Source organism: Anas platyrhynchos, chromosome 2 (genome assembly GCF_047663525.1).
Source record: "Anas platyrhynchos isolate ZD024472 breed Pekin duck chromosome 2, IASCAAS_PekinDuck_T2T, whole genome shotgun sequence".
NCBI lineage: Eukaryota > Metazoa > Chordata > Aves > Anseriformes > Anatidae > Anas > Anas platyrhynchos.
The window spans coordinates 138,580,221-138,606,531 of record NC_092588.1 but is presented as its reverse complement, the minus strand read 5'-3'; the positions used below and the strand labels follow the sequence as shown (position 1 = coordinate 138,606,531).

Below are 26,311 nucleotides of genomic sequence, written 5' to 3'. Positions count from 1 at the left end.
CTATCTCTACTCAGGCTAGCTTGCTGATATAAATGACAACACATGGTCAAACCAAATCAGAACAACAATAAACATTTAAATATAACAGAATTCACCATTTCTTCCACAAAAGGATCAGATTGATTTTGAAAGTCACAGATTCCCTCCAGTGATGCTGTACAAAAAGATTTCCCATTCTCTCTGTTGATTTCATCATAGGCCTTTGCCATTTCATTCTTTCATTTGACAAAAACACGCTTTCTGAGGTGAGCAGAAAAGTATACAATCCTATTTGCATTGCATTGTTACTCTCTGTAGTCATTTGTTACTGGTGTCACTGTACCATAAGGATGGCTGCATGACAAACGGGGTGGAATGCTTTTTGTAAATAGGAGCAGCTAAGTTACCTAAAAATAGAGATTAATTTTCACTACTCACCCTCATAGTGCTGGGAGCACACACTGTGTGTGGTTCCATGGATTTTCCACCTGCTCCCTTTGCCTGTTCCTTTGGACAGCCTGATTTTCTTTCCCCTCCCTTTTCCATAGTTGAGAAATAAATCATTGCCTTTAATTGCAAGGGTTTCATTTCTACATCCCCACTGCTGAAGCTCGTTCGTCCTGTTGCAGGTTTCCAATGTGACGGCAACTTCGTCTTCCTTGGCAAGTGCTCCCAGGCACAGCTTCATCCCCATGCTGAGCAGATGCATGGCAGATATCCACCTGAACTGCTGGAACTCGTTGTGCTCATCACAAGGAGCTGTTATGACTGAGCTAGTGTTCTGAGCTTGGGCACAGAGCTTGCTGTCTTCATTATAGATCAGAAATTTTCCACTATCTATAAAGCAAAATCAGAATGCAAATATTTGAGGAGAGATGCAGTAGGAGAAAGGTCAGTTACTTGCTATTTGACAGCTTGCTACAACAAAAAATTGAATATTCAGAGTAAATAGAGAAAGAAATCCAGGGAGTTTGATCAGCAGTATCAAGGACATTCATCAAAATGTTCTGAAGATACATGCAACACAGAAGCTGGAAATATAACACTCATAATAATTTTTTTTCATCTTCACATCCTTCCTTAAAGCACATTGTTCTCCAAATGCTAATCAAAAATGTCATCATTTATTTTCCATTAAAAAACTTTTTAAGTTTCAAACTTTCATCACCACACAGCATGTTAGATAGGTTTTAATTTTGCAAGTAAAAGGGCTTCTTGCTTTAGAACTATTAAAAAGATTTTACTCAAGATTCAACCATTTTTATATTTGGCCAAGAATGACATCATGGTTTGCAGCTCATCAAACAAAAGCAGTGATTTTCACTTTTAGCTATTTATCTTAGAACTTTTTGGCAACAGAGCAAAAAGTCATTTCTTCACAGAGTTCAGCTTGTGCATTTCTCAGGAGGGAAACCACAACTTGCAGCATCATCACTTCAGTCCTGAGCACAGCTAAGCCACGCGTCCTAGATGCCATTAATAGCTGCAATGTAAATAGAAATGTGAAGTGCAGCACAGCACAGCTTTGTTTCCAAAGACCACCTGCAACAACAGGGCAAGATTTCAGCCTGCACCAAACCTTGAATATTTTTGCTTCTGGTCTTGTAACTCTCAGCTCCCCTGTAAGCGACAGCAACATCATCTAGCTTGCTCTGCTGTGCCATTGAGCTTTACTGGCACCCAAACTTTTCTACCAGGAGTGAGATAGTTAAATGGGGCTTCAGAACCCCAGCATCCCGGGGCTGCCAGAGAGCCATCAAACAGCCTTGGTGACATTCCTCTGAAGGGCTGAAGGCCAGAACAACCAGACAGCATTTCCCCTGGCACAGCTCTTCTGCTGCAGTGGAGCTTCAGCAGGTTAGCAGGGGATGGGTTAGGGCCAGCTTGGTCTTGTCCAAAAACTTGCACAGAGGAAATTCTCCCATTGTGGGTTAGATCGGTGCTGCTGGTTATGCAAGAGCACCGGGCTCCCAGCAGCCCTTCAGCTGGGAGCTTCACGGGAGAAAGCATGGCACATACGGGATTGTGTTTTGCCTCTCAGCAGTAGGAGCTCCTGAAATCTACTAGCAACTTTCTAGGTCCTTCCTAAAGACATCAGCTTGGAAATGGGATTCCAATAAACAACTCATGCCATAGTTATGTGAGCTAAGAAAGTCAATGCACACATCAGCCAGTGGTCCTGTGCCTGCTGAGAGGACAATGTCTTGTATCTCTGAGCGGATTTGCCCTCCAGTGGACTAATTTCAGGTCAGCTATGTCCCCATTCAGCTGGCTGATTTCGAAGACTCAGCACTCCTTAGGTTATGCCCGCACCTGTTGGCATATTTCTTTCACTCAAACACCTCCTTGAAAACTAGATTAGGGAAACAGAGTGCCTATACAGGTAACTGGATTTAGGAGCTGAATGAAACTGTTCCAAATCACATGCTGCAATCAGATCTAAGCTGCACTATCTCTCCATGAAGAAAGATGTCAGGAAAGCACGAGAAAGCACAATTGCGAACCCTCACACTCCACAGAGGACAAAGACTTACCAGGCACTTGAAGAGCTGTACTAAAGGAAAAGAGAAAAGCCAGGAGCAGGCAGACAGCCATTGCCAGGTGTTTCATTCCTTTCTCCCCTTCACCTCAAAGTGATGCTGAAGCCCACGCTTGTGCCTTGTAAGAAAACCCTTCTGCACTGACCCAGATTAACAAATCCTTTTCAGCTTTTCTGACTTGACGGATACAGGGAAGTTCGGGTCTGCAAATAAGGAACTGGATTGTGTCATGTACGTAACTTTGAAGTAATGATTCCTTTGACTGTAGCGATGAAACTGTTTTCTAAGCTAATTTCTTTACTGTAATAAAGAGTTTTGTTTTCCATGGATGTATTAGTTCTAAGAAGTCACATTTCAGTGAAGAGTTTTGCAAGGTACCTTGCAATTCAGGAACATTGTTGTGGAGAAGTAGGTGACATGAATGTCTCTCTACTGGAAATATTTTTTAAAAAGAAAAAGAAAACAAAAAAAGTAAAAGAAAAAAAGACTTGTGTGGATCAATAAATGATTAAAAAAAAAAAAATAGTGCAATGCAATACTGTGAAAAAATGGCTGAGAAAACTATGCAAATCAAGTAACTATGAGCTTGGAATTAGAAAGAACCAGAATTTCCTGTTTCTGGAGTTCCATAAAGAAAATCTGTAGAAGACTCTGTGTACCACAGGAAGCACCTGTGCTTTCCTTTGCTCCATTCTTGACATAAGCAGAAGCAACGTCCCCAAACTGACAGCAACAATTGATGAAATTCTGAAAAGAAACCACACAGTTACAGGGGAGGAAAAAATCTGCCACCGGAAAATGGTGGGTTTTCAATTATTGCTAGAGAGGAAAACTAAACTGATTAGGAATGCTGCCATATTTTTCACCCATCTAGTCTATGACAGCTTGTACCCACTGCAGTACACACTGTTCAGACACTGACAAATTTTGATGTTTACTTTGAAAAAAAACCTCTCTCCTTTGTGGCAAGTAAAAGAATTAGAAATGCGTAGAGGAGATGGAAGAGAAAAGGCACTGATTCCTGGGGTAGGTTTGCAATGCTTTATGTATCCTCGAATATGGCCTTTGTAAAATCTCAGTCTCCTTATTTTCAGGAGGGGCTGCTTTGGGATAATTTCCCTAATATTCTATTAACAGCAACCTGAGGTCTTCCATGAAATATGGAAGCCAAAATAAGACTTTCCCTGAAAATTGCTGCTATTGTAGGCAATAGAAACTCTGTGTACCTACATGGCGAACCGGGATCCTACTTCTATTGTTCCAATTCAGATTCAGATGGATGACATACTTGGTCTAAAAAGATACACAAAGAATTAGAGTAGATTAAGAATCACAATGCTAAGAGAAAAGAGTGGGACCAGCAGATCAGTGATTGAAAACAAGGAAAATATGGGAGCCTGGGAAGGACAACGAGAGCTGAGGAAAGAGGAAAGAGAGAGGACTGCCTCAACAAAGAAACAGATGGACAATTGTTCTGTAAATTATGACGCATATGCCAAGATGACTACATTGACATAGTGTTCTAGTACTCCCCAGCATGGGAATGCTTGACCCTGCTACATCAGCTTTCCAACTTTCTTTGCTTCCTTTTTGGGAGCTTCAGATGTGCAATGGAAAAATATCATTTATTACTTAGGCAGGAGAAATGTAACATCCTGTGGTTCTGCTATGAACAGTGTCCCAGCATCTCCAAAGCTAACAGGAGGCACCAAATGCAATTGTAACAGGCGAAAATAATCCACTTCTGTTCCAAAGAAGGACTGGTGTTTGGTAAAGGACTGTTATCAAGGATCTGCTGAGAGAAGCGGAAAGAGAGTAAAATATACAAAGGTCAGCTTCTCCACCATGTTTGTCTGAGAAGACCTTGTCACAGCCCAGAAATTTAAAAGAAAATCAGAAGATGGCAGATATGCAGTCCAGCACCTTCCACTTGGCAAAGCAGTCTGAATTCTTAGAAGTGTTGAGGAGGGGTTTGGCTTTGGGATTTGTGTTGAGTCAGCGTTGTTCCTTTGGCAATCTCTGCTCCCAGGCAGGAAGTTACACTCACAGTGTGCAGATTCCCCAACTTTTCTCTGTTGTCTGAACCCTTCTGCAGAAAAGGGGAAACAGAAATAAAGTGCAAGTGTATCAAGAAATGTAGCAATGGGCAAAAAGGCAAACGCTTACATGCTGTCGACTATTACCACCAAGTCTTTCTTCATCTGCCTGCAGAAATGAATGGGCGATCCCATCCAAGTCCCACCAGATGCTTCCATACAGAAGTTTAAAAATTGCTATAAAAGTCAGAAAGAAATTTTGTGATTATCAACACAGAAACCCCATATATATAGCATAATCACAAAGTTTCATGGTACAGCATCAACTTTTTTATTTTTCATTTATTTAAACCTCCAAGATGAAATATAGGGAAACTTGGCAGAATTAGGGATTATGGATCTGAATTCTTAAGGATCTATTAAAAAGTTTCTTTTGCTTTTCTATTCATCCCTTCTCTTTCATCTTGTCAATAAATTTGTTATTGTTATTATTTTATAGCAAGAGTACTTCAGGAAAGCAAAATCCAAGTAGTGGCATCTACTCAGGAGACAAAATAAGAACTCAGAAGAGCAACAGGGTGCTTCTAAGACAACTGACTGAGCCCAGAAGTAGTAGCAGCTGGTCGTAGAGAATGGCTGCAAGAATTGGTGGAGGTTTAGAATAAGTTGATACAAATTGTATTGCATCTGTATGAATATGAATCATTCCCAGGAAGACATAGTGATTTTATTCAGACCAACAGAGCAACATGGATAATTACTGCAGCCCAATCTTAGAAACTTCTCTATGTAGCCATCACTTGGTAGAAGCATTATAGCATAGCTGCAGGAAAAGTGGACATAGTGCCAGATCACCTAATGCTGTTTGGTAAATCCATTGCATTCCAGCTCAGCCCAGGGATGCTGGAAATAACATGAGGGTGTGGAAAGAGAGCAGCAGTTGGACAACTCTCTCAATCCTTCCTGAAGATGTGTGATAAGTTTTGTCACAAGTATGACCAAAAGAATAATGATAGTTAAAAAAAAAAAAAACAGGCTCTTTATTCAGACAGCCTAAGGAACGAGTTGCCATCGGGAAAGGTTCTATGTGGGGAAGAAAAAGAAAAAGAGAAAAAAAAAAAAAATTGGTGCTTTTTTTGTGTGTGTGCAATTACAAGTTCCTAGCATTCCATTTAATCTTATGTTAATTATATACTTAGATAGTAAGTGTCCAAGCATGTTAGTTTCTCTGCTTTCCATCCAAAAATTGCCATTAAAGTTTGTGTTTAGAGCATCAGTGCCCATCTTAAGCTTACTAAATGGAACTATAATTATCTTTTTTTCTTTTTTTTCTTTTTTTTTTTCTCTTTTTAATGGGAGATGTGTTTCAATTCCATTTTATTGCAATTGGAGGGACAGTAAACCATGTGGCTTAAACTTCATCTTCTGAAAACCTTTAAAGTCTTAGAGCAGACCAGACACAGCACTTTACAGAAGCAGCTACCATTGTCACATGTACATGTGACAAATTATTATCTGGAAGAACCATTCAGTGCACAGATACCACCTTAAGATTGTGCAGGGCCTCAGAACAGGGCCGAACTTCATTAGGGAAGCGATTGCACCTGCCTGGTTTTTGCACAACTGCCAGTGCAATGAGGCTGGGGTTGCAATCGGGGCCTCTTGGCATTTCACTGCCCGTTTGACATAGCTTTCTGTTTCAACCATTTAGTTGAAATGGCATCACCTTCAACATCATTAACCAGTTATGAAGTTTCTGGTTCATGAACCCCAACAGGTGGGATGAAGGACCATTAGAAGTACTAATGCTTGAAAAGACATGCTCCAACAGCTAGCTGTGCATTGAAAAAAGAGACGGCAGAAGGAACAGAGACAAGGAAATACCTGGAGAAAGGGAGCAGAGCAGAAGGAGAAAGGGCACTCCAGAACAAATTTCCCCATCTTACCTGCATACATACATAATTCCAGATTTTTTTCTAGATCACTCAGCTGGCATTGTTTGAGTACATAATCCACAGACAAATTCAGGAAGATAACAGCTTAGGACAGAATGTCTCCAGGATCAGATCATCTCCATTTTATCTTGTTACAGTCTTACATTGTCAAGACTATACAATGCAAAACTGTTTTTTAAAAAAAAATAAATCAAATTTTACTGTCTATTTCATGGAACAAAATATGAAACCACAAAATTAAATCTCGCACATCTTTTTATGCGAGTGAGGAATCATGTATGATTTGCGTTTTACAAGATTTGCAAAAATTAGGAATATAAACTCCACACTTCGGAATCTAAGATTTCCATAAATCGTAACTGATCTAGAAAGGAAACAAATCAGCATTAACTGATACATTGGTAAAGCTAAATTGTTCCTGACTTCCAGCACACACCTCACAAACCTATGCCATTTATTCAGAGGGTATAGGAGAGCAGCACCAACATGTGATCACCACAGCCCAGCACTCCAATAAGCCTTCAGAACATGTATAGGTAATGTTCCTCCCCTCCTTATAACTGCTCTTATAAGAAGCAACTTTTGCCATGACCTTTACCACCTCTCCCAGACACATCCACTTGTGGCCAGCCACAACTCTGGCAATTAACATCAACCACACTTTTCTATTTCAAAGGCCTGCCCACAGATTTTACCAGATCAAATCCTAGCCTAAAGAATTAAATTCTTGGTTCTCTATGTTGTGTGAAATTTTTGGAACTGAAATTTTGTCATGAGAGGATTTTTTCATCTGTTGGTTCAAAGAGGATGTGCCTAAACACAGACTTGTCACCTAGCAACTACCGCTGCAGTTAAGCCTCCAGGAGTACTTGAAAGCTGGCTGAGTTAGTGAAGTGTTTGCTGAACTGCTTGTAAATCTGTCCCTTATGACATGAAATGTAGGTTTGAAATGAATCTGGTGCAGAAACTTCAAACCTTGGAAGCTTTCTCAAGTGGATCTACCTAAATTTCACTTTCTTTATTGCAGCCATTTCATCGTTCCATTTAATAATTAGTTTGCATTATCTCTAATGCAGCATGGGTCTTCAGATCATGAGGTCTGAAATCTTACACAACGTAAAATGGTTACGGTATAAAGACACTGCTCTATGTTATGCACACAGTGAAAGAGGCTGATATAGTATTTGCACATGAAAAAATAGCTTTGGCTTAATTGTAATTGCATAATTTTATTAAAACAAGGCACATTTTATTTTATTACATTACATTTTACATTACATATTACATTACATTTCATTTTATTACATTACAGTGTTGCATGTTCATTCTGTTCTATGTTGGTCACAAGATCTTTCGTGTCACTAGTTCCAGGAACAGCATCACTATTAAAATACAAATTGTTCTCAAAGCTGTCATTTGTTGACAAACGATTCTTTCTTCTTTTGTAGAAGAGATAGCCCACAAGGCTGCTTCCAGCTAGGACGAGGATGACAACAATAACCACAACTCCTGTTTTTCCATGGCTCAGAGTAGGAGCCCTCTCATCCTTTGTCATTGCTGAAAACAAATAAAAAGAAATCAAGAGGTTATTCTACACTTCCTATTTGAGCACTGGAAGCAATTTTTTTTCCACTATGTTTGAAGACAAAGTGTTTAATTTGCTTCAAAATAATAAGAGAATGAGATAATAGAATAAAATTATTTGATTTTTTAAAGGCTAACAATGTATGAGTACATTGTATTCCATTAAGTATTAACATGCTCATAGGAAACAGATCTGGTACTCAGATACATCAGAAAATGTAAGATATATAATACAGAATAAGATTTATTTTGTTTATGATATTACACTGGAAAAGATTTTGTCTACCTGAAAGAAAATATTCTTACCCTTTGTAGGCATTTCAGCTGGTGGCATTTCAGCTGATGGCGGTATTTCAATTGCTGGTGTTTCAAAACATTGAAAAAGAATGATGTTATTATTGTATTTTTGTTATTTATGTTAATTACATTATTTGAAACATAGTGAAAAATCATATTCTGAGAAATGTATGGTAATACAGATCTCTAAATGCTCCATACACCTTGGTTTGGAGCACACATATACCTATCAAAAGTCACAGCACGATGATTATTGTGCTATTGTCTCTTATGTATGTGTTTATATCAACTACTAGAAGCAACAATGAACCACCATGGAGACGAGTCCCTACATTGCTGAAAAACCACAAGAAAGTTCTTCAGGGCAGAGATGCTCAAACATGATTAGGGCAGAGATGCTCAGACATGATCCTGAATACAATTATAAATTCTTGCTGTACTTGTCATTCTATATAAATGTAGCAAATGTGATATATTTGGTTTGCTAAGAGACCTTGATGACCAGCCTAAACAGATAACTGAATCCATTTCTGAACTCCAAAATGTCTTAGCACTCATCATATCCAAACTAAAATGTCTGTAGTCCATTTAAAATTAAGTATTTGGACCATGAAATCTGGCTTGCTGGGAAAAGTAGGTGATTATAAAAGATAAAATCCACATTTTGTTATGTGCACATAAAACCATTACACAATTAAAATGTTGAATCAATGCATAAAGTTTCATTCTGATGAAGGTGAACCCAGGAAGTTAAATTGTTTTGCCAACCTCCTCGCTTATGTTGTCTGATTTAATTAATAATCCAACAACCTTTGCTTCCAAAGATTTTCTAAAACACTGCTGGACTGTCAGCACTACTAGTTTTACATTTAGAGACAAACCTACATTGCTCTACATCTTTAAAGTAAACTCGACACAATTATTTGGATGCTTTCAGATCTTTGCCTCCAGAGATGCCTTCCAATCTCAACCATTCTGTGATTCTGTGACAATAATGCTACCTTCTGTCTGAAATCACAGTGTAAAAGACAGTCTTGGCAAGAAAGAGGAGGAAATAATTTACATTTGGCAAATAATCCTCTGGCTGCATGGCTTCATTTGACTGAGAAAAAGTGGAATATAATAACCTAGATATTTTTTTTCAGCCAAAAATTATTAGCTGACCAAGTGTTGTGTTCCACTGATCATGTGTATTATGCACATCATGGTTGGGTTTTGCTATGAAATGACTGCATTTTAAACTCACCTACTTGTTAAACAAGCATTATATTTACTGGTACAAATCTGTTATTTCTAAGAAGTGAGAATGAGGTGCAATGAACATAATATTCCTAGCCACTATTTTGTAGCACCGTCAACTAGCACCTGTTGAACTGTTGAACAGTTCTTTGAAGTACCTACATACTTACAAAACAAAGTTAGATTATTTATATAATAGACCAGCTACAGAATTTAAAATTGCTATGGTAAAAATTACCTCAGTAAGTGGAACAGCAAATAGCATCTATTTTACAAGAAAACTTCAATCACAGGTTTGCATTTGCAGCCTCTTCAGAAAACAGCAAGCATAGCAAGGCACAGAAAGTGCAACTAAATAAAATGATGCTTCTAACACTTCATTTAGCTATTCAATACATCCTTTCAACACTGCAAATGGAGCACTATCATAGCAAAATTCCACCAACCTGAGCTGCATTTCTACAGCACTGTAAGACTCAACTGAGTCCTGCCCCTGAGAGAGCAGCTGACAGTCCCTGCGCTGACACTGATGCTTTGCTGACTCCATAGCATTCCAGCTCTAGACTCGCCGAAGCGAGTTCTAAAAAATGTAACTGTCTTCCATCTGTTTAAGGTCCTTGAACTGACTCGGCATTGAAACAGGTGAATAACAATGCCAGAACAAAGAGGAGAGCTGAATGGTCAAAAAGGAATGATGGCTATTGATTGTAAAACTTTTTATCTACTGCTAAGACTATTTCAACTAAAGAATGAAAATAAATTGCTTTTTCTTTTTTTCAATCACAATGTAAAAAGACAGATAAGTAAAATCTGAATGGCTGGCTATATCTGACAGTTCTGCGGTATTTTCTGTGCAAGATACAGTCATCATTACGAGTATCTGAGTAAGTCAGTAAAAACGGGCAAGACAGCAAATTTATAGAAAGGATAGCAGAAACTTCTCTCATATCCAGTCTTGTAGAGGAAGTGGGTATATTTCAGCTGCTAACTGTAGATTTTTGATATTGCAATATACTGTAAGAAATTATTAGCATGACTTCTATGAAAATGTATGCACTAGATGCCTTTACTGCCAAATGTGCACATTTTACTATTTCAGGACACTTCCAGTTTAGTAGAATCATAGAATCATAGAATATCCTGAGTTGGAAGGGACCCTTAAGGATCATCAAGTCCAACTCTTGACACCGCACAGGTCTACCCAAAAGTTCAGACCATGTGACTAAGTGCACAGTCCAATCTCTTCTTAAATTCAGACAGGCTCGGTGCAGTGACCACTTCCCTGGGGAGCCTGTTCCAGTGTGCAACCACTCTCTCTGTGAAGAACCCCCTCCTGATGTCAAGCCTAAACTTCCCCTGCCTCAGCTTAACCCCGTTCCCGCGGGTCCTGTCGCTGGTGTTAATGGAGAAAAGGTCTCCTGCCTCTCGACACCCCCTTACAAGGAAGTTGTAGACTGCGATGAGGTCTCCCCTCAGCCTCCTCTTCTCCAGGCTGAACAGGCCCAGTGCCCTCAGCCGTTCCTCGTACGTCTTCCCCTCCAGGCCTTTCACCATCTTCATAGCCCTCCTCTGGACACTCTCCAACAGTTTCATGTCCTTTTTATACTGTACATTCGAGTACATTCAAGCTATGCTATTTGTTTCACTTTTCACGTATTCATCATCTCAAAACAGGACAATATAGAGACAAAAGGTCCAAAATTGTTCATTTACAATTCATGAATAGTCAATTTACAGAAGCACTGCTTCATACTCACAAATAGTACACACATGAGCCTGCCAAAGGGAAATAAGCTAAGGGTATTCCCTGTGTTGAGAAGGGATTCCCCGAGGAATATATTCAAAGAGATGGAACTAATTTGTGTATGCAAAGTACAGTATTAACAATGTGATTACTGAACAATTATCAATACAGGACAGGCAATCTTGTAAAATGTCTACACTAGAAAGAGTTAATAATGGAAAACAGTCTTTTTGAAACAATTCTGAGGAATCTGAACACTAGTCTGCAATTCTTTCTGGCAAGAGTTAGCCTTTCTTTCTGTTGGTATGCAAATGTACTTCCTTTGGCATTTGTAAAAGCACAAAACACCCAGCTGAAGTTCACTGTGTGTAAAAGCCATCTACTAGCACACAAGAATACTCAAAACATCAAACAAAATTATAAATGTAGCACTTACTTTTTGGCTTTTTACAAATATAGCCTTTGTAGGAAGAGCAATAGTTATTATTCCAGTACCCAGAGTTAGCATACATTTCGACACAGTGCTCGTTTTGTTGAGGGGAAGGTTCTCCTACATTCCAGTTGACAAAATTCACTGCAGTGTTGTCTAGCCACAGCCATTCTCCTAAATGGGAAACATTGAATATGGAAAGAAACAAGATAGTATTTATTTCCATCTTTGCCACCTGTTCTGCATTTGTTGCCTTCCTAAGAAGTCTTGTGGCCACTCTTGGAGACAGGCCACTAGACTATTTAGGTTTTTGGCCTGACACATCATGGTTGCCCTTGATTTATTATGCCAGTGATAAAGCATCAGTTTTGGTGAAATTGCAGACCAATCTGGCTAATAAAGTTACAAAGTTATGAAGTTCCCATAATTTATTGCACTGGTGTAGCAACATTTTTTATTCAGTTTATAGAAATGCCTGAAATAAACACATAATTTATCTTCACCAAAATGTGCTTTATTTCAGTAATATGTAGGGAGATTTTTCAAACTCTTTTCAAAGCTCCCACTAAAGTCCTTTTAAGTCTAATTTTTCCCATTTGGTTTTCAGTTTTTGCTCCTTCCCACTGACTTTGCACACACAATTTTCATTTCTGAAGATCTGCTTTAAAAATCTTGTGATCATTGTTGTTCAAGTATGCTGGGACTTTCTGTTTCATCCTTCCTGTTCCTTTTTTTTTCCTTTACTTTCTTTTAATAGCATTATTTATTTAAAACAAATGTCCCCCATGTGACTTTTAAGTTGTACTCGGATAAGCAAATGGTTAGCTTCAGCATGATAGTTGTTTTATTCTTATAAGTCTTCATTTTTTACTCGTTTTAGTTTTAAATACCTGCCTTTTTTCCGCTGTATGATATTTTGATACAATCATTAAATTTAGTTAAAGTTGCTATATACCACATAGCTATACAATGGCATATACCTGCTGTAGCTGCTCTCATGTTTATGATTGCTGTAGGAACTGCATTGTTTTACACCTACTCTAGAACTACTTTCCAAAACTATTTTCTGTATCAATCAATCACATGAGTAAATCTCAACTTTTCTTGATGTGTTACAACTTATAAATTATTATTCAAATTCTTTTTTCCTCTGGTGACAACTTTCCGGTTTCCTGTCTAAGATTCAGGTAATATAATTGAATATTTTTCTTCCCCTTAATTGGTGTATTGAAGTATTTGAGCAGGCAATGGTAGGAAAAAAAATCCAAAACTCAGACAAACAAGCAAACAAACAGGCAGCACTATGAACTGGGGGTTGGACCCGATGATCTCTTGAGGTCCCTTCCAACCCCCTACAATTTTGTGATTCTGTGAACCATTCTGCAGTCCTGTCTCAGCCATTGTTAAACTGGAGTCTTAGCCTGAGTAGCACAAAACTGAAGTAGCCTTTAGGTCTATCAATTAGACAGAAGTAACTATATAACTGAGTATTATTATTATCAATAAATAAACAGAAAGAAGCAAATTTATTTTTATAATCAGTAATTTCATTAAAGTAGCCTACTGTCTGCTGTCTCTTTCCTTCCCTTTCTGACAGGTTAGGCAGAAAATAGAAAAAGTTACGCTACAAAATTCTGAAGACAAAAACAATTCCAGCTTCAAAGCAAAGTTCTGAGGGCCAGCCACAACTAAAGACGGGAGATTAGTCATTCAGGATGGTGATTCCAAAGACAGGAGGTAATGTTAGAAACATTATTCTCTCTCTAAAACTGGAGTGACAAACACATCAGCCTAGAGTTTCTCCATTTGAGAACCATTTGACTTTAGTTTAACTTCCAACATGGTCCTGTTTATGCTCTGCTATACGCGCCTGTGAACTTTACTTTGTTGTGAAGTACTTTTCTTGCTTCAAGACGAGCTTTCTGAGCATGGTCTTTCTGTTATACGTTATTGGTTACTACTTGGTTACAATTGACCGGTTTCATTTCATGACCCTACAACCTTTTCTAATTTCCCATGATATTTATTAAAGAAGTGTAACATGAAATCTTAAACATCCACATCAAACAGCTTGTAACAATTATTCACCAAACAAAAAGATGTCAAAAGAAAAGAAATTACCATCCACATTTCTGTACATTCCTGTCCAAAAAGTTGATGTTTTCCCTTCAAGTGGTTCAATGGTGTATGTCAGAAAGCTGGCCTCAGCTGAGTCTTCAACTGATACCAAAGAAGAACCTGCAACACAAAAAGAGAAAAATCTCTTAGAGATGTAAGTTTCATACTGGAATGCATTATTGTTATCCTGTGAGATGTCAGTCTTATTTTCACTACTGATTATCTGTGTCAAATTCCAAGCTTGTACTGTCACTTAGGTATTTCTTACCATTTTCATAACATTGCACTAGCACTGTTCACTGTTTTCTCATTCACTGGGAAATAGCAACGCAGCTAACAACTTAAGGAACAACACAACAGGCGAATATGTTATCCAGTATAAACTTCTACTGATGTTTTACTATAAATATGTCTCTAAACAAAATTACAACTTTTTAGTAAACAGTAGCTATACCTTTAGTCTGTGTGCAATATAATTTTACATATTGATGATTACATGTTTTCTGTGCCTATGTATAGATCACATATAGCAAGCACACTTGCTGGCTTTCTGAAGTATAAATCATTAGTGTAACTCTTCAAATAGGTCATGTTTATTTTCCTACATCCTTATTGTACCCATCAAAAAAAAAAGAAAAATCATTTTGATCATCTGTTGTCCAGATAGTGTCATACCTTGTTAGTCATCCACATGCAACACTATGCATTCTGCTATAATGATTCATTCTGTCTGATGCTCTAGCAGACATGAGGTCACAGCATGGAGCCTGCAGTGTGCCAGCAGAGAGAATGAGCTACACAACTTTGTATGGAGTGGCATACTGGGTAAAGAGCATCCTCACTTATCTTGTGTGACACTGAAATCCAGTCAATAGGTATATAGCAACAGCTGTGTTTGACAATCCACTGTTTTGATTGGGCTGTTGAATTTTCGAAGGTGTTTTTCTTCAGATAAAGAAGTCACAGTTACAGAGAGTGAAAACATAGAAGTAATTTGGATCACAGCTGATCTAGTGATAAATTCTACTATGGTTCAGAATTCTACTATGCACGAGATATAATTGGAAAATGCCCAACTGCAAACAAAACCCAGAGTGCAAGTAGGGACAGCAGAATACAGGAGAACATGGAATGTTCCTCTTTTTTTCACTACAGTCTTCATGTTTTTTTAGTGGTTCCTCTTTTGCTGAATGATTCAGATGTTTGTTTACTGTTATGTTTGTTGTAAAAAGATCCTCCGCACATCCACAAAGGAGTACAGAGAGACAAGGAGGAGGGACCCCACTTAGTACCCTTCTTTGTCTACTCCAGGCTCATCAAAGGAGCCATCAGCCCATCAAAGGTCATTCCCCACAAGCCCAGAGGGGCAAAGAGGCACAATGGAAAGGGAAGAATTCAAATTATGGACTCAGGAAAAGGACATCCTGTTCTGGTCCTTCCTAGCACTGTCGCAGGACAGCATCAGTCCAAGTGTCCAGGCACGAAACTCACCAAGACATGTTGATGGCAAGTTGAACATGAGCCAGCAGTGTGTCCTGGCAGCCAAAAGGGACAGGGTACCCTGGGGTGCATTGAGCACAGCGTAGCTAGCTGGGGCAGGGAGGGGATTGTCCTGCTCTGCTCTGCCCTGCCGTGGCCTCACCTCAGGCACTGCATGTAGTTTTGGGCACCACAATATAAGAATGACATAAAACTGTTAGAGAGTGTCCAAAGGAGGGCTACATCTTCATCCAAATGTTATGCAAATCTTGATGTGGAGAATATAATAAGACTTAAAGAACCCATACCAAAACTTAGCCTTCCCTCAGAAATACTACAGTTTCTCAAACTAAAGCTGGTAATGTACTAATTCCTGAGAACCCAAGAAAGAACTTGACTACCAGCAGAAAGAGTGAGATTCTTCTTATCCAACTCCAGTGTCTGTACTTTGACAGGCATTTCACTGGTAGGTTTATTGCCAGCAGAGACATACACAATCCATTCAGTGGAGTTTTGTGTACAATTCATTGGACCAAATGTCAAAATATACTTCAGGTGAAGAATAATATGTAGTTAGTTCCACTGACTGAAGTAAGGAGGTCTCTGCATACTTTACTAGGAGGCTAAACACCTAAGTCACTTAGCCACCAGTGCTACAGACATCAATACTATTGACATATGAAGTCTGGCATAATGAACCTTACATCACTTTTCCAAGGAAGGAAGTTGCAAGAATGAAACAACAGCCCTAGCTGACTAATACATTATCCAGCCTAGACAGCTGTAACTTTTTCATTCCAGTGGCATAAAACTGCAATAATCAAGGGGCAAATCAGATTAGAAATGCAAATGTAAAAAATGTCATTAAAACAAGATTTAGTAATTGCTACACATGAGCTCGACTACCTCCTAGCAGGGTAAAAGGACCTAGTTTCCATTTTAGTGATCTTCACTGCAGGCCACGCATTTCTTATAATGCCCGGTGCCATATACATGTACATGAAAGACGGTGTGTGCCAGAGGTAGACAGTAGCTCCATTTCCTCAAAATTAAGGCAATAATTGCATTGAACTATGCTGTGGGCTAACACTTGGACCACCCTCAAAGTCACAAAATGCACACCCCATGTTCAGCTTCCCACAGGAGGAAAAGCATGTCCGAAAGATGTGATTTTGATTGAAGATACTTACCCAAACGAAGACATTCTAAAGATGCCTGGGCCCAGTTCCTTGTAGATGAAGATTCAATGTAGTAGCAATGACCTCGAAAAGGGATCCATGACTGGTGTCCTTCTGATTCAGGGCACTTTCCTGGAAGCTGAGGGGGCTCAGTGGGAGCTTGAACTATCAAAATGACAGATGGAAGTAAGGAAGAAAGAAAGGTAGGAAAGAAGGAGGAGGGGGGAGAAGAGAGAGAGAGGGGGTAATATTTCTATTATCTTTTGACACATTCTTAAGTTGAGCTCTACTCTTTACCCACAATCACAGCTGACTTTTTGCTGAATTAGGAGCCATATGACCAAATGACTAATTATACAGGTTGGGACCTACTATCATGGAATGCAGAATGCATTATCATATGAGAGCAATGTGAGTTTCAGATTAAAAACAGAAGAGGAGGCCTGAAGGAGTGTCCTTGAAAATTTCAGTACTACCTATAATTTGTTACTCAGTTATAAAGGGAAAACCTGGAAAGCTGCTATGAGTAAACACTGTTGTAAGTTTATGTCTTGGTCATTCAGCCATTCCTCCCTCAACACCATACCATTGTGACTACATTCATTACATTTGGATTTTTGAAGACTGCTGTTTTTACATGTTTACACAATATTGGAATAAAATTGAACAATATAACTAATAATGTAAAATGATGGCTATTAACAGTAAATCTAGCTTTGTTAGTAAGTGTTGGCCTTCATTTTAAAGCAGCCCCATTCAAACTAATTAAATTTTAATCACTTCATCTATTTAGTTCTTTAAATGAAACACGGCATCTAAATATATATTAGCATACCACCCAGCACAATGAACTCTAAACAGTTCGTCATTGTAATTACGATGGTTCAATTCAAGTTCTTACCATCATTCTTTTTGCAAACAGAGAAGTAACTTTCATTGCAGAATCCTGTCTTCCAGGCTCCAGAAATGTCTAGATAGACACAGCCTATTTTCTGCTTTGGCTCCCCTTCAGCCCATTTAGTATACTTCATTCTCCAGTTATCAATCCATTCATAACGTCCATTAGTCTAAAAACAAAACAACAGGAATGATTAAACCCTAAGCATTAACCATTTCTTTGTTAGTCAAATGTCTATGTAGATGCTTGTGCCAGAAGTTTTCATTTAGAAATTGATAACAAATGCAAATTGCTCAGACTTTTAAATTTATGTTGTGACAAGCAGCTGCTCATTGAGAAATACAGCAGAGCAACAAATGCTTTTCAGTAAAATGAAATGCAGAGGAAGTGACATTGAATTAATTTTGAACTTAACAAAACTGTTAATTTGGTTGCAATCATTTCACATAAATATTTTTAGGAGTGAAATTCTGATTAGTAATTTTTGTTTTCCCCCACTTTGCAAGAAATGTAAAATTTTTAAATTTTTAAATTTTTAAATTTAAAGGACGTTTTTAAACGTCCTTTTATTATCTCCCACCTAAGCTTGTGAACTTTATGGAATCTTTCAGTTGATTAGGTTTGGGGGATGTTTTATTTATTTAAAAAGGAGTGTATTATGTTCACTAATTTGTATTTCTTTCATGTGCACAGCCAAATGGAGGGAATGCATGACTAGAACCTGTGCCAAGCAGAAAAGGTGCTGCATTTTAATATCCAGAAAGTATTAATGTATCAAAGAACTAGGACAGGGCAGACAAGTAAAATAAAATGAATTAAGCAATTAACTATTTCTGAAAAATAAATGTTGTTATTTAGAATAAGTGATTCTCACTGTACATCTTAAAATTTGTGGATTTTATCTCAAAAAGCAAACGTTGCACTATAAAGAAATATTTCCAAATTCCAGCCTAAAATGTATTGTTTGGAAGTTCACAGGGTTTAATGTCATAAAACAAGCATGAAAAATATGTCTACTCTATACAATTTAATCGGAGTAATGGAAGAGGAGACCCCAACCTCTAAATCTGACAATACATAAAAATATTTAGGACCAAGACTAACTAACAAGCTAAAAGTAAAAGAAGATAATAAGATTTTGCATTTTCTAAGTTGTTCATAAGAGGAGCAGCATCACGTTCAGCCAGTTTGATGTTCTTACCACATTACTGTTAAGTCCAATCCACATGGGCACCCCATACTTTAATATCTTTAGCCACAGGAACGAATGACTGTAGGGGTCTAAGATACTGGAAAGATCAAACTGATCACGTCTGCAGTTATTTCGTGCATCCTCCCATTTCATTTTGGTATGGATGAACAAATAACTACTGTTACCATAACGGAAAATGCTTGATGGGTCTGTACTTGTAGAAGGGAGAAGCTCAGCGTCTGCAAAATAAAGGAGAGATATTTGTTCTAAAGGTGATTATGATTTGGCTGCAGTTGCAAATAGGATAAAGCAACCTGCCTCTTTTCTTGATTTCATATTCCCTGACCAGCATGGGTTGGATGTGCAATTCTTTAAGCCAGCATCAGTAATAAAAATCAAATACAGAACTGTTGAAAGGAAAGGAGCTCATTAAAGCAATCTGTAACATGGACTAAAGGAGCATTCTGTATAACACAGTATTACTGAAATGGATTAGCATAGGCCACAATTTCTTTAATATTTTTTTCTTCAATAAGTGTTTTGCAGAGACTGGCTGTTTTGGACAGATTTTTCATTTTTTGCCAGAGAAAAGGAAAACTCCATAACAGACCAGCCTTTACAAATCAATCTGATATTTAAATCCAGGTTTTCACTGGTTTTAATTTAATTTCTAGAGGTAAATTAGAGTAAATCAAGTTCAACATGGATGAGCAACATTCACACTCCAGATTGTTCATGCTATGTGTACAATTCATTCTTTTCCAGAAAAAGAATGGCTTCTGAAAGCCAACATGTTCAGAAAATGGCAGACAAAATCATGCAACAAATGTCATTTTAAGGGTCATACTAAACACAAAGATGAAGCTACAGATTCCAACTCAGGAAGTTAATAACATGGCAGTTACTGGGAAGAGTCTGCTGAGACTGGACCTTTGGTCTGACAAATGTGACCCTTATGTTCCTGCCTGAAAAACAATTTGTGGATGTATTTTTATTGAGTGAAATGATGTTGAAACACAGCACTTAACAACCAAGCAAAAGCCCGAAAACTCATGAGCTTTGATTATATTTTAAAAGAAAAAACAAGTAAGTACCTGCATTAATTTGGCATATATATCCTCTGTTGTTATCACAGCTCTCATCAGCCCACTTCCCTGCTTCCTTAATAGGATTGTTTCTCATAACAACACAATCAGCCTTGGGACAAAAAGATATAAGATCAGTTACAAATAACTAGAAAATGCAAATAAGAAACTTTTGTCCCCCTTTTACATCTTCAGACAAAAATAATACTGTAGTTTTACTCTCCAATCCTTGTAATATTGAATAGTATACGTTTTTAATGGCATGGAGTTTCTGTTCCTCTTGTACTTCTCAAATTTGTTACTGTTGCTCTATCTTGCACAACACTGGGGTGAATAGGCAAACCAAAGAAATTCTGGCATCCTCCCATCTCCGGGCATACAACATGGAGAGAAGGAAAACCACAAACCAGTTAAGGAGAAATTAAATGAACTTTTGTAGAAAAGAGTGTTTACCTTTGCTCCGGGGGAAAAAAAAAAAAAAAAAGAAAAAGAAAAAAGAAAAAAAAAAGGCAGTGATTTCTGATATATCAGAGTCCCTTATTTAAACCTATTGTTATAAGTTGTAACAACACACAAACAGCAAAATTACAACTGCTCGTACTCATAGTCAGCCACTTATCTGTGCATACCACCCTTAGAGTGTGCTGTACATTTCAGTTTCTCTTACATGGACTCAATGGCTAGAATTTATGCTAGCACATTTTGAATGAAGAGTGACTAATGCAGAAGGCTTTTTGTTTACAAATGGTTTTGTGCAATGGAACATTCATGCTTATTTTTTTGTTAGTGATTTTTGCTGCCCAGAAGGAGATGCACAGAGAAAAACGTGACTTGCAAGTGAAATACATTAAGGCTTAAATCTTTCCAACTGAAAAGTTCCATAGAACTTTGTATTAACTGTGACAACTTCTTATTTTGTTGAGGTCAAGTAAAAATAAATTTAAAATTTATAAAATAGGGGCTTTACAAGTTTTCACAGATTACTTCATAGAAACCCTGCTAGTTTTCACCAAAAAATAAAAAATAAAAATATATTGCTCCTTCCAAAAGTAACATTTTAAAGTTGCTTTTCTATATTTATTGTCCCAGATTTTCCTCCTCCATTAGGGATAAAAAGGAAAAGGACTTTGTACATAAAACTAAGACTTCTATGGTGAGAGTTCCATTCAAGAGAAATGTATAGCTAGTGTTGTAACATGCTGTAGTTCCATAGCACAGCTGTAAGTTATACATATGTAAGATTAAAGAGAAGGATTCTATGATCTTTCAGGTCAGTTTGCATGACAAATAGAGGAAGTGTTTTGCTCTTCCCCCCCCCCCCCCCCCCCCCATAAAGCCTGAATGGCTAGCTTTTTACAGAAACATATCCTTCCTGCAAATGTGAATGACAAATTTTGCTTGAATGTACAGTAGGGAAGGTTTTCCTGTAAATGATTCTTGCAATCTGCATGCCAACTGAGAAACCTTCAAAGTTCAGGCACAACTATGGTCAAGGGACTAGGATAATGCACTCATTCAGTGCATTTTTGGGGCAATGCCACAAGGCAGGAATCCCACCATCTTGTTTCAAAAGTGTATTAATTAGAAAAGGCAGGACAAACAGAGGTGCTACGCAGCCTTGATGGACACAGAGAATTGAAATCTGAAAGTAATCTTCGTATGAGCACTCTACAGATCCCATCAAGAACTAATACAGTTCAGAGCCCTTCACTCTATTTGGATTTGTGCGTGACATGTATAAGAAGGATTGTAATTGACTATTTTATCAATGAGATATGTGGCACCATGTAAAACACTTTAAATAACAATTTAAAAATGCCAGGTTTCTGGGAGGAAAAAAATGAACAAAGAAAAACAACAGTGAGGACAGTGCTGTTATTAAAGTCTTTAGATATGTAAGTAATCATAGCAATCAAGAAACCAATAAGTCGAGCAGTAAAATCTCAAATTCCAGTGAATAAATCTAAAAACAAATTTCAGAAGTTGGTTTGTGATTGCTATTTACCTGGCCATCATATGAGTAGAAACCCATATGTCCTGATGGAAAGCCTTTAGCCCAGTTTGTAAAGTAAACTCCTGTTCCATCTGTCCAGAGGAACCTCAGTTCATGATTTATATCATTTAATCCAATCCATGTGTCAGTAACAAAATCTTTCATATGAAAGGTGAGGAAAGCTATAGTTTTAAAAAAGAGAGAGAGAGAAAGAAAAAAAAATACTTTTAATAAATGGTAAATGAACTCAGGTGTAAGGCCTCTGAGAGATTAAGTATTTTTCTGAAATACAGAACAATTTATTGTTGATGACACAAACACATAAGATGAAAAGGAATTGACTTTTTAGTTTAATAAACAGGGAATCACATATAAAGCTGTTGCTTTGTGCTAGACACTTCAGCTATTTATCTAACCTGGTACAGGGTTGAATCCCCAAAGCATGACGGGAATGCTTTTTAAAATGCCTCAATGCTTTTTTAAATCCCAGTCCTACAACTGATACAGAAATATAAAGCCATGTAGATTCCACACATTTCTGATAATTTCACCAGTGTGGTTATGCCACTGTGGCATCATACAGACAACACAACATAGCACCAACCACTTGTGCATCTGCAGCTGTAACAGCAAATGTGTTTCCCCTTACAAAGGAATACCTGGGCAACAGCCGGTACTGCCATAACAGGGAGCAGAATGCACAAGAGAGATGCTTTAAAATGAGTTTCAACAGAACTGTTTATCACAAGTGAATCGATTACCACAGCTTTGCACAGTCCAGGAAGGTTCTTGTGCATCTTAGTGTGGCTAGCTCAAAAACAGAGCAGGCCAGGTCAGCTGGTATTTATCAACCCACTAAACCACAGCATATCAAACACTGTGCTAAATAAATATATCACAGCTTTTGCCAATTGCTAGTCAACATTAAGAGCTCACTCGTTTTTATATTGCTGTCTGCTCTATCAACCATTCACCTGGCCTTAGTCTTTTAAAATGAATGCAACTTACTTACCTTTCCAGGAATAAGACCTATAGATTTCTTTGCCAAATGTTAATATTGTCAGTCTGCCAGAAATTGTAACAGGAATTGAAGCCTTTATATCTTGCCTGTAATAACAATAGTATTGTGCTAACAGCTTTATTGGTCATTTCTCTTTTATCTAGAATTCTATCCCTGTGCATGAACTACCTGAGAAAACTTTTCTGCAGGTTATGTCAAATAAGGATTTAAATATGTTTGAAAAGTGAAAATCTGATTCTTCATGTCTTCACATGTGGAAAATGTCAGTAGTGCTAAAGTCATGTTAGTAATCTAAATTTAATCTTGTTAATTGCTCAGACTACAACAATGATTTATTTTACAGTAGTTGATTTTTCAGTATGCTCTTTTAAGTTCACAAACAGTTTGTGGTGTGCAGCATCTGTTTCTCATCACTGCAGGATAAAAGTAAAAAACAGTATTGCTAAAAAGAAGGTGTTATTACCATCTATTAAAATCTTTCCCAATTTTTAATTTGAATGTGTGCCATGTTTACTCAAATGTGGGGTAATTTCCCTCTGCTCATCTCCCCCAGTCACCGATGTGGCTCTTCCGATCACTCAAATCAGCTTCTATAGTGAAAAGAAGAACATCTGTGCTTTGAGTTGTGGGTAGGTGTATGAGCAGTCAAACCTCTGCCCCAAACTGCCCAGACACAGTAAATTCTAACCCCAAAGGTTTTCTTCTTGAGGTAATATGGAAAGACATGCAGCGAGTTAATGCCACCTAGTGAAACTACATCACTTGGAAAGGATCGTGCTGGGTCCAGCTGGCAGACAAAGCATTACTTTGGCTGCCAAGATAATATACATGCATATCTAAGCCAACATCAGAATTCTGTAGATTCATGTGTAGATTTCACTGTAAATTTCTAAATATTTTATATTTTGGAACCCAAATCAGATGTGCAGACATCATTCAAATGCTGCCCATATTTATACAAATACAACAGGCATCCTGTAAAGATTAAATGCCATTTCATCTAGTTGCTACGGAACTAATTACAGTACCTTGCACTTGTTCATTAGAGATAGTGGCCAGGTTTCCTCCTAAATTCATACAAGCTGTTCGTGCAGCATGCCAAGTGACACGTTCATCTTCTGTAGATCCAAATATTTTGTAACACTAAAACATGAACAAATTCTCCATATATTATCTTTACTCCAACACCTCTTACAGATTGAAAATCACTGCTTCAAGCAAAGATGGATGGAGAAAAGGCAGTAAAATAACAGATTTGTCAAGAAAAAAACCACATTCAACTTAAAGCAAGCTTTTTGTGCTGGTCCATTTTCTACATAAAAATTTAGTATTTCAAGAAAATGTTTTGCTAAACAAGACATATAATAGATTTGATCTGAAATTGCTAAATAAAAACAAGCAAAACTGACTTTTATAGACGGTCAACTAATATTGGTAAATTCTGCATAACTGATATTAGTCTGCCTGTTTCTTGTTGTTCTTTTTTAATTTAACTCTACAAAAAATATCACAGTGTTAAAGTCAAGAAAGACACAATACATTCAGTATTGAAAGAACATTATGACTTTGTTAAAATAGAAGACCAAAGCGTCAATACTTCAAGAAGTCTCCAATTTCTTTAGGAAAATCATATCAAAATGTTTGAAGAGATGGCTAGAGAATGATTTTTATAAATTACAGTAAATATGCTTATATACCACTTCTAATGAAGTTTTAGAAAGCAAAGTAGTGGATGGGCAAATAAAGCAAAGTGCGTAGGCAACAACCAGCTCTCTGGAACAAACAATATTTTATTCTAATAAGAAACAGTAGTATTAAATCATTCCTTTGCTTTCTAGTTAATGTTCTGCCAAACATCCAACATGCTCTTTATTTGTTATGGTACCTTGTTTTGAAAGGAAAGCCAAGTTGGATGACATCCTCTTGGAGTTGAAAATGTTGTTGGAGGAACTGTTGAGTTTATGGAGCTGTTGTGCCTTTCACATATGTAGGGATTTGGATAGCCACAGTTTATATCATTCCAAAATCCTGAATGTAAGATAAATGGGGAACTGTATGACACCACAGTAAGCATTGTTTAAATCAAAAACAATTTCATTCATTCTAAAAAAAAAAGTTGAGAGACAAGATCAAATCCTAAAAGTCTCACAGTTTATTTTCATTCTGTAACAGCATCTAGGATAAATACGCCACTTCATGCACACCTTAATTATGGTGTTGAAAGCAGAGTAGAAATAGGTACTAGAGATATCAATTTTGTAGTGGCATATTAGGCCAATTTTAATAAAAAATATAAAACTGCTGTATAATAACCACAGACCTCTATTAGAGCTTCCTCATGTTAGATTTCAGGTAAACACAGGAACACAAGTCTTATGATAGTATAATAGTATGGTCTTCCACTACAGCATTTCATGAAAGAACAAAAAAAAAAAAAAAGAGAGAATGGGTACCTCTCACCTCTCAGAAGAAAAAAGTTATGACGCAAACACACAAACAATGAAATTCAGGAACAATGACACAGAACTCACCTAAATTCTTATACATGACTACACAGTTTTCATCATTATTTGCAAAGTTAGGTTCATGTGGTGCCCATGCCAAATAATTTACTGGGGTGCCATCCATCCAGCTTAAGAAAAACAATTCAACAAAACACTTTAACATATAAGTAGGTTTTCTTCTATGTTAGAAAAAAAGTTATTCTGCAATGTTTAATAAAGCTGCTCACAGTTTAAGGTGCACTGTTTGACCAATTTGCCTCCCTGCTAATTGCACTAAACTTACTCTCTGTGCAAAGACATAGCATATGTGTTGAAGCTGTGCTTACTCTGGATTTATACAACACACTGACAATTTGCAGCCAATGGAATAATAACCAGAATCACCATTTAGGCCAACATGAAAGCCAGACACTATTTCAGCATGAGGGAGCCCAGGTGCTCACCATTTCTCTCCAAGTCATACATTCATTTTGCCTATTACAGAGATCAGAGATATTAGTCATAACACTAGCCAAATGTTTGATCATTCCCCCATGCAGAGGAAAAATTGTGAGGTCATGACAAACCACCTACAAGGCAATTCCTGTGACAATTTTCCCTCCCCACAAGGTAAAATAGAAATACTGAAAAAGTTGTACATCAATGTAGATTAAACTGACAAGAAAAAAAATATAGCCAGGCAATCAAATATTAATGTAAAAATACATTCCTGTTAGACTGCAACTGAGAGAGATGCCCAGAGAACCCTTTATAACTTTAGGCACACACACCAGCTACATCACTTAAGCACTCATCTTATGGTGACTATAAAAGGATTTGATCGTTTCTTAAAGAAAAAAAAAATCACTAGTATCAACACAGATTTTTTATTTTTTTTTAATTCCTTATATTAGCTATATTTTACTGGAGTATGGGCAAGGCAGTCAACAGATCAGGGCAAAATTCAAAACAAGCTTTTTTCATTCTATAAAAAATATAAAATAATATTATTAGTAGGGTGAGTATGCCTAACAACAGAAGAGGGATTCAAAATAAAACC

The 26,311-nt window shown here is 37.4% G+C and overlaps 2 protein-coding genes across 3 annotated transcripts in view; both read right to left on the bottom strand.

The window, feature by feature from the left end:
* Positions 1-2,704, bottom strand: part of LOC101801190 (macrophage mannose receptor 1) — a 30,898-nt gene extending 28,194 nt beyond the window's left edge. The window contains exons 1-2 of the mRNA XM_005013176.6: positions 2,514-2,704; positions 418-816 (exon numbers count right to left, since the gene is read on the bottom strand). Of these exons, the coding sequence (XP_005013233.3) occupies positions 418-816; positions 2,514-2,589 (475 nt within the window). The 5' untranslated portion in view covers positions 2,590-2,704. The remainder of the gene's footprint in view (positions 1-417; positions 817-2,513) is intronic.
* A 5,015-nt stretch (positions 2,705-7,719) lies between these two features.
* The window catches only part of MRC1 (mannose receptor C-type 1), a 60,373-nt gene continuing 41,781 nt past the window's right edge, over positions 7,720-26,311 (bottom strand). For both annotated transcript variants that reach the window (XM_027450673.3, XM_027450674.3), the window contains exons 19-30: positions 25,300-25,400; positions 24,654-24,796; positions 23,797-23,911; positions 21,760-21,929; positions 19,764-19,866; positions 18,679-18,908; positions 17,481-17,646; positions 16,592-16,744; positions 13,926-14,042; positions 11,811-11,978; positions 8,401-8,454; positions 7,720-8,067 (exon numbers count right to left, since the gene is read on the bottom strand). In XM_027450673.3, coding sequence (XP_027306474.2) covers positions 7,817-8,067; positions 8,401-8,454; positions 11,811-11,978; positions 13,926-14,042; positions 16,592-16,744; positions 17,481-17,646; positions 18,679-18,908; positions 19,764-19,866; positions 21,760-21,929; positions 23,797-23,911; positions 24,654-24,796; positions 25,300-25,400 — 1,771 coding nt within the window. In that variant the 3' untranslated portion in view covers positions 7,720-7,816. The remainder of the gene's footprint in view (positions 8,068-8,400; positions 8,455-11,810; positions 11,979-13,925; positions 14,043-16,591; positions 16,745-17,480; positions 17,647-18,678; positions 18,909-19,763; positions 19,867-21,759; positions 21,930-23,796; positions 23,912-24,653; positions 24,797-25,299; positions 25,401-26,311) is intronic.